Source organism: Mytilus edulis, chromosome 12 (assembly GCF_963676685.1).
Source record: "Mytilus edulis chromosome 12, xbMytEdul2.2, whole genome shotgun sequence".
NCBI classification, from domain to species: Eukaryota; Metazoa; Mollusca; class Bivalvia; order Mytilida; family Mytilidae; genus Mytilus; species Mytilus edulis.
This window is the reverse complement of record NC_092355.1, coordinates 26,297,588-26,314,002: the sequence shown is the minus strand read 5'-3', so window position 1 is coordinate 26,314,002 and position 16,415 is coordinate 26,297,588. Positions and strand designations below refer to the sequence as shown.

Sequence of the window (16,415 nt, the reverse complement as noted above, 5' to 3'; positions counted from 1 at the left end):
GCTGAGAAAGACACCATTCGAGGATCAGTTGATTTCTGTCAGACTGCCATGTTATCCTTATAAATGTAACAACCATTTTATAGACAAAATACCAAGTGGTTATTAATCATGATAAATGGGAAACTGATTAAGAGGTTATAAAATTCCTCAGGAATCTAAATCTTGAAAAATCAGCTTATACAAACATTTATTCAAATTCTAAAATCAGTTTTTCTCACATTAATACTCATTTGTCAGAATTATAGCCGTAAAGAAATCACTGCGTATACTCCATTTTTTTCTTTACTGTACATTTTATAACCCTCCCCTGTTTAATTATTGCCAGCTTACCCTATTTGCATATTTTCTGATATAAAATGCCTAGAACCTAGAAACTCTTTTGATAACATATTGAAAGCATATCAAAATACTATAAATGTAATGTTTAGCAGTCAATCATTACAACATTCAAGATTATATAAAGTATCAAATCCAGCCTATGTCTCCAGTCCACATCTTACTGTATAAAATTGAGTAAGGAAATGGGAATGTGTCAAAGCGACAACAACCCGACCACAGAGCAGACAACAGCCGAAGGCCACCAACGGGTCTTCTATGCAGCGAGAAACTCCCGCATACGTAGGTGTCCTTCAACTGGCCCCTTACAAAATATGTATACTAGTACAGTGATAATGGACGTCATACTAAACTCCGAATTATACACAAGAAACTAAAATAAAAATTCATACAAGACTAGCAAAGGCCAGAGGAGATCTCAACCCTCCCCTTATACCTCTAGTGGAAAAGTAAACGCATAACAATACGCACATTAAACGTTCAGTTCAAGAGAAGTCCGAGTCCGATGTCAGAAGATGTAACAAAAGAAAATAAATAAAATGTTTGGATATTTTTGGACTTTTGGACTTTTAATTTTGAATATTAAAAAAACTGCACCAAATTTTAAAAAGAGGGTACATTTTGTCTGTTTTTCAGATCTGATCATGTACCTGTTTTGGTACATCCTTATTTCCGGGAACCAGTTCTTTCTTATATGCAATTAAAGGTATGTTGATTTTTCCAGTACAAGACACCATAAAGTGTTGCTTTGAAATGCAATAATTGACACTTTATTTGAACTTAAAACAAAAGAGGTGTGCCTGCTTGAAATGGAGGAATTTAACATAGAAAGCAATGGGACCATGAATTAGTGGTGTACTTCCTCAAATGTTATTTCGATGGGTCTTTGCTAATTTTAGTCATAAATTGTAACTCATTTCAATACAAAAACAGGTCCGCAATAAGTCGTGCACTGTTAGTCCCCATTGGAATTCCAATAACTTGACGATATACGGAATCTCCAAAGCGACCAAAGTATGTATGCCTATTTGTCGATTGAAGTACACACTTTCTGCCTCAATTGGTCAATTTACAATTCTTGTCACAACAGTATCATCTGTAACCATATATCTGACACAATCTAGCTAATATATATAGAGAAGTGTCAAACAAAGCCATATTTGCAACAGTTGTATGTATGCAGATACCAGTCTGAGATACAAATTCACTTAAAATGTAATAGAGATGACTCCTAACATCTGATTTTTGCTTAACTTCGTAACATAGTTATTGTTTTCTATATCAAGAACTTTAAAATCATGTTATCATAGCATTTACAAGTTAAACTATTTGTTTTTATGACCCAGAGGGTATGCAATTTTCTATGTCTTTTGTCCCTTGGGCCTCAAATTTCCTAAATCATTCTGCTGTTTCTAGCAATTTGGAATATTTAGTACATTTTCAGGATAGAATACACTATTGTAAGTTTTGTTGAGATATTTTTGATTTTCTAGCTTGTATTTATTATGCTGTGGTGACAAAAAAGGCAGATTTAGCTGTTGCGGCTTACTTTTGGGTAATCAAAAGGACAAAAACACCCCATAAGTAATATTCAGGAAGGATCTATGAGTTTCAATGACTGCGAAGATTATATTTAAGTACTTCTTAACAATTTAACTTACAAATATGCAAATAATATAAATTAATTTTGTATCCAGGACTTTAAGTAAACTATGCATACTGTAAAGTGTGAATTTATGCTGAGTCATCATATTTAAGGCCCATGATTCTACCAATTTTTATTAAATATTTTAAAAACTTCATATTTGAGTTATTTTTTTCGAAATCTTTGAAATAAAGCAAATTTGGTTATATTCTGAATGTTCCCCTTTTTCACCCTTTATAGGTTGCATTTCTGTAAATATTGACAATGCAATTTTTCATAGGAACTCCTTTTAGTACTGCAACCAGAGTTCATTTTTTAAAACTTTAATGGTCCGGAAGAACACACACCTAAATTATATATCGATGGAATGAGGAAAACGTGTACAATAAGAAAAGTTGGGTCGTAAATATCCAGAGTGGTCATATTTTTGTGAAATTGAGGTCAAAGGTCAAACCTAAACATATCAATATATCAACCACAAGGACAAAAAGGAGAAATTTTCTGATATTTATTCCATAGAATGCTACAAAAACGATTCAATCATAAGCATATGCTATAAACAATGTTAAAACGACAAATTTGACTACTTATACGAAGAGCTGCCATTACAAAATGGCGTTGATTTAGAACCTTCTGATTTTTTCCCATTTATAACATAGCAAAAGAAGAAGTGGCCTTGACCTTTTCATATCCATAAACTTTCATATTGTGTATAGTGTTTCACTGCAGTATATTACAGAATTATTTTCTAAACTATAAAACACCAGTTTATCAAATTATTTCAATATTTTTTCTATCTTTGAAAAAAACAAAATTCAAGCGCTGAAACAGTGTTTTTAATTTCGCATCTAAAAGGTTGTGTATTTTGTGAAAATTAGTATCTAGTTATAGATAAATACATATTGTGTATTTGTTAAGTCTGGACAGATCAGTTATAACACAAAATATACCATAGTCACCCGAGGCGAATGCGAGGTTTAAAAAAAATCATAAGTGTTACTTGCCTTGATTAGGGTTTGGGTTGAGTGTAAAACAAAGTCAGTTTGGTGCCTGAACATTGTCTTAGTGGGATAATCCTGGTAAAAAAGTTAATTCATCAATTTTTCAAGGGAAGGATAACAATTATACAATGTAATGCCAATTGTCTAATGTTATAATTCAAAATATGTCACGACCCTTATATAATTTTTAAAAGCGACACACAAAAGCTCAAGTATTCATTAAATAGAGACATAAATCAGTCTCTTAGTCATCATATGCGGATTCATTACGGGTATTAGCAAACAACACACTTCCCTTTTTTTACCTGAACAAGTTCGGCGCTGGACAGGGTTTGTTCAAATCAAACAGAGTTTTTGAGTACAAATGCCATCTGGAGCGTAAATACCGTTTTGATTCGGTCAAACTCGTTAGATATAGTCTTACCTTTGCATAGGAAAACAATGTGAGTAAAAAGTTTCGATCAATGTTTGTTACCCATATTTCCATATGCATATGCATCATATATCTGCACAGCCAACCCCAAATGTAATGGGGTGAATGTTGCTACAGAAACGATTGATTTTGTTATAGCCATACATTTACGATTTTTTGTAATCTTTAGGGACAATATACGGTTTAGAAGCGCATATGTGTTATTTTCTTCAATTAACTAACAAATCCACTTAAGAGCCTAGGCTAGGTGTTGAAGACCGGACTGTGACCTATAATGGGTTACTTTTATAAATTGTCACTTGGATGGTGTGTTGTGTCATTTGCACTCATACCACATCTAACTATATCTATTAAGAAGCTATGCGGGCATCCTTTCCATAGAAATACCCAAACGAGGACATAGCTCATAAGAGCACTGCCGGCAATGGGAAGTAATTGTTCTTCTTTTAATGTATCCTTGATATTTTCAGACACACCTTGGTGTAATTCTGAAAGTCTTAACATAGACTTCAATTTTCCTGCAGCAGGCATTTTCTGTACAAAGTATCGGTCATTAAATTCAAAATAATTGTTTTTTAACACTGTGGCTACTAACGATTTAATTGTTTCACAGCTAGGTAATTTAATCGGATAATCGTCTTTTACTGCACTGTTATAAGCCCGTCCAACAGAATGAATGAGTTCATTGAACTCCATGTTTGTATACATGCTGGTGCAGTCAAAAGAAATTAAGAGGCAATCCCGATCAGGCCTTAAATTTTCTATTTTATTTATGAAATCCCCACTAACTCTTATTTAACTGTTCTGTCTTTTAAGGTATCAAAAAGTAATCAATAAATTTGCTAACCTTTTCGGTGACAGAGTAACATTGAAAATAATTGGTCTGCATGGGGGTAATTCATTTACTGTCATCGTTTGTTTTTTATCCCTTGAATAACAAGTTCACTTAATTTGTGAAGTTTAGGAAGGAGAACGGAAAGTTTTCTCTCTAAACGGAAACTATAAAGTCCATTTTTTTACTATCTAAGCTGATACTCTGTAAGCCTGATAGTAGTATTTCTCGAGTTCTCGTGTATGACAACGGATATGTACTTCTAAGTTTATAAGAATTATCAAGCTTACTAAAACTAAAAATTAATTCATCAGAATTGGATGTAATACTAGCTACTTTGAGATATCGTTCTAGCATAGAAACAGGACAAGTTGCAAGATTAGTTCTAAAAATACCTACATACCTCCCTTCTCTGTAAATATCAGTTTTACTCTTCACCAAATATAAATTTGCGTGTGTACATCATTATATCGATATCTCTCAAAATCACTAGTTCTGAAAACCTTGAAAAAACCTGAATAGCTTAATAAACACATATAAATAGTCCTCAGGTCTTTAAGACTACTTTTAAGATTAACATAAATACGAACAATTTTTCGCAAAATTTCTGGTGTAATGAGATCTTTTTTCGTGATAAAATGTCCCAATTTTCGATTAAACATATAATGGTTGTTATTCACACTAAAATTCTGAAATCTGAAGTATATGAGAGATGGGACAATATTGTTCAAGGATATAAATGTTTTCCACCATCCATATAGTTAATACTTCCGGTAATGTACGATGCTTCATCTGACGCCAAGAAGAGCAAGAGGGAAACAACATCTGCTGGTTTTCCCGCCCTATTTAGGTGTGCTTGTTTTGCTGCATTGTCTGAAATCTATAAAGATAAAAAGTAACGTTAGACATTAAAATACAAGATGTAAATATATCTAAATTGGTTGATATGAATTTTGAAATAATTTGTTTTATGTACGTTCGAGACGTATTGATTTGGGAGCCCTAGAAATATAAATTATGTTAGCATCTCGATAAAATATGATCTAAAATAAAACACCGAAAATCAGTTCAGGTCATTTTTTCAGACAGTATTGCAATAACAATTAACGGTCATGACGGTACTAATTTCAATGCACTTGACCCAAAATTCTTATTATGACAAATAATGTTTCTGTGAAATAAGAGGCTTACATATGTAAAACCCCAAAACTGATATAAACGTTGAAGGGCTAATAAAGCAAACAAAAGAAGAACTAAAAGTCATCCAAAACCAGGACAAGGTATCATATCAATATCAAAAGTGAAATACAGCGATATTGACTTCAAACATTTATATTGATATTGAAGGCCGTACGGTGACCTAGATTTGTCAATTTATGTGTCCTTTTGGTGTCCTGTGGAGAGTTGTCTAATTGGCAATCATACCACATCTTCTTTTTTATATTCAAGGTCGATTCTATTTCATAATTTATTGACGGAACAATGTGTGCATACAACCTTCTTTTGGTCTTCATCTGTTGCCTTCAAACCACTATTACGAAGAATATTGGTACCACCAATGAAGCCAGGACTACAATTTGATAATAAAATACAATGAAGTTTCTCATGTACGATAAACTATCAAACCATAAATGAATAATGAATATTAAAGTAGATTATAGTTAAGTATAAGCAATCATATATCAGAAAAGAAACAAAACTAAGAAATAGAAAGACAAAAGTCGGCATTTCTTATAAGATAGTTATCTTCTTATTGTCATCATATTTCATCCATTTTAATAAAAGATAAAGATAATATCTTTTTATCGTTATGTCCCTTAGAAATGTAACTTGTGCAACAAAATTTAAAACAAAACGTTATGTACATTTCATGCGTCCGAAACGCTTTTCTGTATTATTTTCATCAGGAACGCTAAAAGCCAAGGACTTATGACAGCTATACGACAAATGATAACCTAAAAAATAGCCAAATCTACCTAAAGCCAACTTTGCCTGAGGGAGTTGAAACCTTAATGTCTTTATAATTTCAAAATGTATAAATGGATAATTTTAGAATGAATTGCTATAAATCATGTCTGTACCGAAAGTTTTTTATCTTCCAGGCGCAGTCAGAATGTGTAAGGGTAAGCATGTTTGTTAGAGCTGGGATACATGTACACTAAGGCACCAGCACGTCATTTGAACAAACGTAAATATCAGTTTGAAATAGCCTGACTCAGTAGATCGGTATAAAGCTGAATGCAACTTACAACACTTCAAAAGACACAAAAAACATCTAAGCGTACTTGAGTATTTTAAAGCTAGTTAATTGACCATTGTTAATAAAGAAATATAGATCATTGCATGGTTAAAGGATTAAGTGTGAAGATGTCATAAGCATTCTGAGAAAACCATGACATCATGTTGTGCAAATACATAATTATCGACATGATGCAGGCCCATAACTCGTTAGCAATATTTGTCCAGTGATGTATTAAACTCTTTAGAAAAAAATCAATGTTACACGTAGTGCCTAGAAGGACCCCATTCGAAGATTTCTGTCTGACTGCCATGTTCACCTTATACATGTGAAAACCATTATATAAACAAAGTACCGATGGGTTATTAATCATAATAAATGAGAAACTGACTTAAGGGGCTATAAAACACCTAAGGGATTTAGCTCTTTAAAAATCAGCTGAAAGTTTTAATCACATAAAATGCAAGCTCCTCAATGATCAAATTAAGTTTTTGTCAAACTTTTATGTATCCAATGAGATTATTCCTGTGAATTGTAAGGTTAAAATTTCTTAAAATTCTTGTATTTTTGTCAACAGGTCAAAGTAAGTATTTTGCTTATTTTGAGGCTGCAAATTACATTTAAGGCGAAGTGTTGGGGCAACCCCTTTAAATAGTTAAAATATTTTGATTTAAAACGCCAGACGCGTTTCGTCTACATAAGACACATCAGTGAATATCACATCAAAATAGTTAGAAAGCCAAACAAGTACAAAGTAAAACGTTCACTAATCCGTAAAAAAAGTAAGACCAGTTCGCTAGTCATGTCGGATGGACAGCCTTTGAGGTAATTTAAAAGTTTTGAAAATAACCTTCTGACGTCCAGTTTCAAATTACCGCCATTTATACAGTTGTCGATTTCTTTTCATTTCTTTTCAGAATGCAGGATAAACTATGGTCTCAGCCTATTATAAGCAGATGGAAAAAATAGTGTGTATTGAAGGCACACCTTTTCTGTTAAATAATTTTAAATATCGGACACTGAAGGTTAAGGGACCAACTGTTTATTGATTACTGATTAAGGTACTTGGTAACAACGTTCTATGTACTACATCACCACCTAATTATAACTTACTTGATAGCATTCACTCTTACACCGTAAGCTCCTAATTCTGAAAGAAATTTATTCAATTATTATTTTCTTCAATAATTTATTCATTAACTGTATGCGTCAATAAAGTTAAATCTGTTATATGTTTTAAGTTAGTACCTAGTGTTTTCAACCTGCAAATAGAGCCTAACACATTTTTGGAAAGAAGGGGAAGTGTTTCAACAAAGGTTTTGAACGTAAAAAATTTGGTGTATATACACACATAACCAGGGAATAATATGTTTCAATTATCATTACACAACTTATTTAAATAAACGTTCGATCGGAAAAATGGACAGATACACAACAGGTAAAAATGAGGCACTGAGCAATCACAAAAGAAATTTGGTAAACGTCTTTTTTATTTTGAAATAGTCACAAGACAAAAAAATTAACAATGAGTTTGATTAGTTGACGATACCGGCAATTCCCGCCTTTACATTTTTCATCTTGACACATTACTGTATACGAAATATCTTTTACCTTTGGCTAGACATTTTGTAAGCATATCGATAGCTGCTTTTACCATGCAGTAAACTATTATTCTCGGTTGCTGAAAAACATATAGAATTTTTTTATTTACATTTTCAATTTTGCATAGTAATTTTGAATTTTGAATTTATACAAATTCATATTACAAATTAAGTAACAAAGTTACTGAGCGAAATGTGTTATGCATTCAAAATGTGTTTTATAATAGATTCTATGATTCAAACATTTGTGGCTTTCTTTAAATCTTTAAAGTAAAAATATATGATTAACTTAATTCACAAGAAAACTGCTTTTCTGTTCAGATGGCAATTAAACAGCGTGCAATTGGCCGTTTCAGAATCTAAAAGACTATGGGTATTATCATTGTTCGTACCCCAAAATGTCACGTCATTGGTTAAATTTCAATTGTTTATGATATTTTTAACCAATCAGAACGTTTTGGTGTACACTTTTGAAAATATTACCCAGGATACATTAGATTCTGAAACGGCGAATTGCATACAAATTATTATTGAATACAGTATATTGACATATGAATGCTTTTGTTGTGTTGTTTGGTGCCGTATCAATAAGCACAGTGTTCGGACAGAACTGTACTATTTCATTTCTAGTTTGATAATGTCTGATTCGAAGAATATACATTAAATATGAAATTATAAATAAAATATGCTTACCGGTATCGTGGAACTGTTACTTGACAGGTAGACTATATTACCTACATCGAAAATTGTATTTACTTAAAAATATGTTTAGATTCATAAGCCGTTTCTTATGATTGTATGTATCAAAAAGAGGCGAATTTGATTACAGAACAGTTTACATATTCGTGATATATTCCATATTTGTTATTACAAAAATGTGTATGCATCTCGATTTTTGATGCAATGTAAAAAAACTACAATGTATCTTACCCATTTTTATTGCATTCTGGTTTTCCCTCATACAAACTAACCTGTTGTTTGTTTGAGATAAGGCAAGCATAGTTGTGCTAGAAATAATTTAGTTTTCCCTCATACAAACAAACTTGTTGTTTCTTTGATACAAGGCAAGCATAGTTATGACAAATAATTTAGTGTTTCCTCACACTAACACACTTTTTGTTTCTCTGAGAAATGATAAGCATAGTTGTGAAAGAAAGAATATAAGTTTTCCCTCATACTAACAAACCGTTTGTTTCTTTGAGATAAGGCAAGCATAGTTGTGACAGAAAGAATTTAGTTTTCCCTCATACTAACAAACCTTTTGTTTTTTTCAGATAAGACAAGCATAGTTTTGAAAGAAAGAATTTAGTTTCCCTCATACTAACAAACCGTTTGTTTTTTTCAGATAAGGCAAGCATAGTTGTAAAAGAAAGAATTAAGTTTTCCCTCATAATAACAAACCTTTTGTTTCTTTGATATAAGGCAAGCAAAGTTGTGCCAGGAAGAATTTCGCCTTCTGGTTTACATTGACGAATCTGTCGTAATCCTCTTCCTTAGTTTCATTTACATTTGAAAACATAGCATAGCCTGCAATATCAGCCTGAAACGTATATACATTCTGTGGATTCATTCATTTTCGTGATTATCAATTTTCGTGGATTCAGTAAATATTGCATTGTTGTGAATATCTAATGATGTGGTTTTGCCAAAGTCTGCACACAAGGCTATAGAACATTTTTATTTCGTTGAATATTTGAATTCGTGGTTCGCTTATACCCACAAAATCCACGAACATTGATATCCTACGAATAGAAATGAATCCACAGTATATGAGATATAGTCTTCTGATATCTGAGTGTCGTTAGCCACGAATATTTGGGACCACCTATATCGTACTTGCACAGAAATAATACATAATTATTTTATTTTTCTCTTATTCTATGAGAGCAATCTGTTTTAGGCCATTGTAAAACAAGATTAGTGTCATTATCTCAAATTTACGAGATACAGTTACACTTTCAGCAGATGTTTTGTCGTTATGTTTTGCAATGAAATAACCCTAATTGCTTTTTTTTCTGTCATAAAGTTTATCAATACCTTATCCCTGCTTTTGTATGCCAAAATGAATCGCTGTACTATCCTGTATTGGTTTTTTTATTGCCAAAGTCTGAACGTTTTGTCGATAAATAATACGTTCCGCATATAAAAACTTTAATCTGAAAAGGTATCACTTCCAATTTTAGTACTATGTCATATAGGAATGATGGATGTCTGTATCTGTGGACCGAATATTAACTGGATGTCGACTTTGCTTTGCTGAGTCGCTGCTTTATTGGGGGGTTACATCATATTTTCTTTTATAATGGTGAACAAAAAGGTATATTTATGTCATATAAAACAAACCAATATATCCAATCTTCCAAATTTCTGTATCAGGTTCCTTACAATGTCTTCCCTGAAGGCCGATTGAGATAAGTCACCACTGCAATACCCTATCTATGAAGAAAATATAATCATCCGTATGCATTACATGGGATAATGAATCAGTACTTTATTAAAGTCTTATAAAAGAAAAAGTTATCTACATATTAGATAAGTCACCACTGCAATACCCTATCTAAGAAGAAAATATAATTATGCGTATACATTACACGCGATTTTATACAGTAAAAAATGTTATCTACATGGTAAATTTGTTAAAACTACCAGAGTGAGAAAAAAAAATTAACCCATTAAAATTATTTTAAAAAATACTAAACAAATAAAATGCACACAATTTCACAGGCGCATTCCGTTTGCGCACAAGACTTAATAACATTTGCACACATTCATGTTTCAAGTGAAGTAAACAACAACAATGAACATAAAGCTTCCATGAAAATATGAAGTCAACTTTGAGTAAATTGACATAATGGTTTGTTTATCAGAATTAAATCACATGAAAACACATATGGACCATTGAGTACTTGATAATGCAATTCTAAGAATATAAGAATGGACAAAGGGTTCTAAGTCATTTTTTTAAAAGTTAATAGCTACCAATATACAGGAAAACATGCATGTCGATCGAGTTTTTAGTGATTAATTTGATTTACTGGATAATAACAGAACAAACGAGCGTTTACTGCTAGAAATCCCTCTTCTATTGTGTGTATGTGCGCAGCAAGAAGGCGTCAACCATGTTATTGGTTAAAGGGATATAATATACTAGAAATGAAAACAATATAAATATGATTTTTTTTGTTATATCATAAATGCAAGTGAAATAGTAGAACAACAATTCCCTTTTAGCAGCCGGTTTGTTTAAATTTTGTGAAAATGAGCTAAGAAACATCGCTAATGAATTATTCACTTGCAAGTGAATAATTCGACCTCATTGAAACCGTATTCATGTGACCTTCTATTTAACCCCTTATTTAATTACGGGCAACTCATGAACTAAGCGTGTTCTGCTAACAAAAGGAAATTAATGTCAACATTAAAAGTGAAACAAGGGTAAACCATTTGGTTAGCAATTCGATTCACAGAACTCCTTCTTATACAGGTGAAAACCATGATTAATATATTTGTTTCATCTTTAAATGAAGTTAGTTTTGTACACGATTGATTCTTGCACTTTGTGATGCAGCATATCCATTTTGGCTCGTTATTTTCTACTCTGTAAATTCCATCCAGAACCCCATTTTGTTACAGAATTGGCTCATTATTCCCTTCTCTGAAAAGCCCATCCAGACCATCATTTTGTTACAGATTTGGCTCATTATTCCCTTCTCTGAAAAGCCCATCCAGACCATCATTTTGTTACAGATTTTGGCTCATTATTCCCTACTCTGAAAAGCCCATCCAGACCATCATTTTGTTACAGATTTGGCTCAGTATTCCCTACTCTGTAAAGCCTATCCAGACCATCATTTAGCTGTAGATTTAGCTCATTATTCTCTACTCTGTAAAACCCATCCAGTCACCCATTTTGTTGTTTATTTGGCTCAGTAATCCAAATCCACCCAGACCCCCATTTTGGTGTATATCTTATTCTGTAAAATCAACCTTGAGCGTCATTTTGCTGTAGATTTGGTTCATTACTCTCTACTCTGTAAAATTCCTTCAGACCCCCGTTTTCCTATAGAGATGGTATTGTTCATGTTCGTATCACATTGACATCTTATCGTCCAAATATGCGTGTAACATTTACCACAGGACGTCAAACGGTTATTCATTCAACCTTCAATCCAGGTATTTTAATGTTAGTCTATGTGACACTAGAAAACAAGATTGAGTATACATTTTATAAAATTATTATCATGATGATCTTGATAATTGAGCGACAAAATTATATTTATATTAAAATTTAAATAACTTACTTTTTCTTCTACTAAACCCTTTTCCTTGCACTTTTGTTGTACAATTTGTAATTTGTCCTCTTCGAGAGCCACTAAAAATAAGGTGGCACCATGTTCTGCTAACTTAACAGCGGTGGCTTCTCCTATACCAGAACTTGCTCCTGAAAGATTAATATAAACACAATCTTCAGGTGCGGAACCAGCCATTTTGAAAACTGAGGGTTGCAACTGCCGGAACACCATGAAACGTTCACATAATTAAAAAAAAAATAGAAATAAATAAATAGAATGAGTGGGTTCCGACCCCCGGACCCCAACCACTGGATCCGCAAAGTAGCTCTGCATGTTGCAAAACAACAAAAAATTGAAGAGGGCGGTTTTTTTTTCTTAATTTTACTGATGTCACAATTCAAGGAGTGTCAATTCAAAGTTAAAAAGTCTACAACAAATCAATTGACAGTTTTAAAAAAATCATTAAGCGGAAGACATACAGACGGTAGCATAGTAAACATAAAAAAACAAATAGATAAACAACCGATTAAAAAGTACACTACATTGAAACTAAATATTGATTATCGCGAACAGAAAAAATCAGAGGGTCATCTCAGGTTCTCAGAAAATGTCAATCGTTCCTGTTCTACTAGTAACATCCGTCGTTTTGCTCCTGTTAAATTCGTTGGTACATGAAGTCATTTCTAGTGATAAGGCATCACTCAATATCAGATTGATAAATTAACGTTTGAAAAAATTGGAGATCGTTATGGTAAAATTGACATTTGCGTAGGTCTGTCGCTAAACATGCACTTGAATACAGCTCGTGGTTTTAGATTTATTAGTTGTCATTGGGTTATTTGTGTTGATTGGTTGCTGTTTTATTTACATGTACCACATACTACCATCATTATATACTATTATTGCACCTTTGTTTACCCCCAACCTCTGTTATTTTCACTGATGTTACAATTCAAGGAGTACTTTTGTGTCAATTCAAGGTTAAAAAGTCAACAACGAATTAATCGACAGTTTAAACAAAATCATTAACCGGATGACATACAGACGGTAACAAAAAAACGACAAATAGACTAACAACCGAATAAAAAGTACTCTACACAGAAACTAAATATTGAGCAACAAAATCCGCTGGTCATCTCAGGTTCTCAGAAAATGTCAACATTTCCTGTTCTGCTAGTAACACCCGTCGTGTTGCTCCTGTTAAATTCGTTGGTAATCATATCTAGTGATAAGGCATCACTCAAAATCAGATTGATAAATTTACGTTCGAAAAACTTGGAGATCTTTATAAGATTGACATTTGTATAGGTCTGTCGCAAAAAATGCACTTGAATACAACTCGGCGTTTTAGATTTATTAGTTGTCATTGGGTTATTTGTGTTGTTTTGTTGCTGTTTTATTGACATGTACCCCATATCTCAGTCTTTTTATTCTTTTGAAATTTTGAAAAAGTGTTATTCAAACCTTTTAAAACATGTGCTTAATCATGTTACTATAATTTGTACTTCCTGTCACATATCAGTATTCATTATATATTATATTATACTAGAACACACCCGCGATAACGGCGGGTCCCCGACTGAATTAAAATTTTTAATTATGTATAAGCCTCATTTTAGCCTAGATTTTAAGTGTTGGTATTGTCACCTGATAAAGTCATGATGATTAAATTACTACAATAGGAAAAATATTGTACTTCATATCCCATTGGGGTCTTTAGTGAAATAAAATGTCTTATGTCTTATGTGCTATAAAATGAGTTTCATAACAGAAAAACAATAACAACATTAATAAGTATTCTCAATATGTATTGTTTTAGGTTGTCAAGTCTGAACTAATGCAGATTTTTACAGATCTATTGAAATTAAACATAAAACTAGGGCATACGTTGAATCACTAATACCATACCCATATCAGCGGCTAACAATAACATTGGAAATCAGCGATTTATTTTAATTCAGGGTGAGATATAACATTTTTAGGAATCTCAAGTCGTACAATATTTGAGTGCCTTGGTGGAGTCTTTCATTTTTGTATTCTTTAATTCTTGAGCAATTTTGCAATATTCTTCATATTGCCAAACCTGGTTATTATCTTTATTTCTTTTTTTTTGTCCATTCTTCTCTATTCATTATATATTTTCTCCCTATTATTCTCTATTCTAAAAATCCCCTTCCGTACCCTCAATTTTAATATAAAACGAGTGGTCTGCTTTTTCAAAAGAGGTATTATCATTATGTTTGAAACATTTGTAACCAAACTAGAATTAAATTTCACGCGTGATTTTGAAGTAATTTCTCTTTGATTTCTTTATGACAAGATCATCATTATCGCCAAGGACAGTCCGTTAGTAATCTATTACTATGGGGAAAAAGATATATACATTTGCAATATATAATACACAGCAAATTTAATAATCTTCACATGTTTTAGAAAAGTCAGACGGATAGCAGAACATGATTCCTACCTGTTACAAGGACAACTTTTTCTCTGAAGTAAGCCATGTTTTTCAATCAGAAATTGTCAGAGTTCAATTGGCAACTATCGGGTGACTCCACAACTCATTTTCTATCTGATCAATCGGCAATCCTAAGGAGACTCCGCTACACTCCTTCTACCCGATGAAGGTACGGAATCGGCCGATTTATGACGAATGTGTACGACATAATACAAAAGATCTAAAAAAGATAAACTTGTCCAAGCTACAGTTACATTGTAATTTACGTATCATATGTAACATCATGCACACGTTGCACACCGATGTTATCGTAAAGTAAAATTGCATAAATATCACTGACCTTTATTTTAATTTTGTCAATTTCAAGGATCAATTTATCTGGTACACAGTGCGTGTATAAATATACCATGTTCTTAAAAATATCTTCTGTAATAAGTTTGATATCAAACATGCAGCTAGAACCTCCTCTGAAATTATTTTGATACCGATCCCCGAACGTGTAGCTAGAATCGCTTCTATACTAAAAACCTCTGTCGTAATAAATATTTATTTTGCGGAAGTGATGCTTAAACGTCTGCCTTTATTAATCTTGATACCAAACTTGGAGCTGCATATAAAATAGAGACTACATGTGATACATCTTGATACCAGACGTGCAGCTATCATGAAATATTTTCCATTGGATTTAAAGCAAACACAGTGATGTGATTTCCAATGAAAAAAACTATGCACACTAGACCAATACAGGTCATTGTATGGTTTTCAGCAATGAACAAAACCCGTACCATAGAGTATACTAGAAAGGCCCCGGTAGGACAAATGTGAGACACTTCAAAAGAGAACATCAACCGGCTGATTGAGGCTATAAACAATAGACGAAAAATAAATATGGCAGACACCATTCAATGGCAATCAATGACTCCTGACTTGGGACATATACAGAATTATACGGGATAATTTTTTCCTTTAAATATGTCCTGTACCAAGTCAGGAATATGGCCATTGTTATATTATAGTCCGTTTCTGTGTGTGTTACAATTTAACGTTGCGTCGTTTGTTTTCTCTTATTTTTGAGTGTATATTGACATTGCGATAAGACGTGTCACGGTACTTGTCTATCCCAAATTCATGTATTTGGTTTTGATGTTATATTTGTTATTCTCGTGGGATTTTGTCTGATGCTTGGTCCGTTTCTGTGTGTGTTAGTTACATTGTAGTGTTGTGTCGTTGTTCTCCTCTTATATTTATGCGTTTCCCTCAGTTTTAGTTTGTTACCCCGATTTTGTTTTTTGTCCATGGATTTATGAGTTTGAACAGCGGTATACTACTGTTGCCTTTATATAAAACAAACCTCTAGTAACCTGGGTTATAAGTGTAACAGTACAACATAAGAACAAACTATAAAATAATTTGTTAGGGTTTCACAGAAAGATCAGCACGAAACGAATAGAAAAAAAAAATGGTACCCATTAACTAGTGCTCGCAGTCACTGAAAGCTATTTGAAAACAAATTTAAATACATAAGCCATCATGATGTTTACACAGGGAAATTTCGCTCATGTGAATAACACGTGAAAC

At 32.7% G+C, this 16,415-nt stretch overlaps 1 protein-coding gene across 2 annotated transcripts in view; it reads right to left on the bottom strand.

The window, feature by feature from the left end:
* Nucleotides 1-15,019, bottom strand: part of LOC139498136 (uncharacterized oxidoreductase TM_0325-like) — a 59,586-nt gene extending 44,567 nt beyond the window's left edge. Inside the window, exons 1-9 of one of the 2 annotated variants that reach the window (XM_071286468.1) lie at nucleotides 14,847-15,019; nucleotides 12,389-12,528; nucleotides 10,431-10,523; nucleotides 9,489-9,627; nucleotides 8,781-8,821; nucleotides 8,098-8,167; nucleotides 7,600-7,636; nucleotides 5,745-5,817; nucleotides 1,000-5,127 (exon numbers count right to left, since the gene is read on the bottom strand). In XM_071286468.1, coding sequence (XP_071142569.1) covers nucleotides 4,975-5,127; nucleotides 5,745-5,817; nucleotides 7,600-7,636; nucleotides 8,098-8,167; nucleotides 8,781-8,821; nucleotides 9,489-9,627; nucleotides 10,431-10,523; nucleotides 12,389-12,528; nucleotides 14,847-14,883 — 783 coding nt within the window. In that variant the 5' untranslated portion in view covers nucleotides 14,884-15,019 and the 3' untranslated portion in view covers nucleotides 1,000-4,974. Of the gene's footprint in view, nucleotides 1-999; nucleotides 5,128-5,744; nucleotides 5,818-7,599; nucleotides 7,637-8,097; nucleotides 8,168-8,780; nucleotides 8,822-9,488; nucleotides 9,628-10,430; nucleotides 10,524-12,388; nucleotides 12,529-14,846 lie in introns of those variants that run through there. The other variant, XM_071286467.1, reaches the window with a different exon arrangement.
* Nucleotides 15,020-16,415: the final 1,396 nt, after the last annotated feature.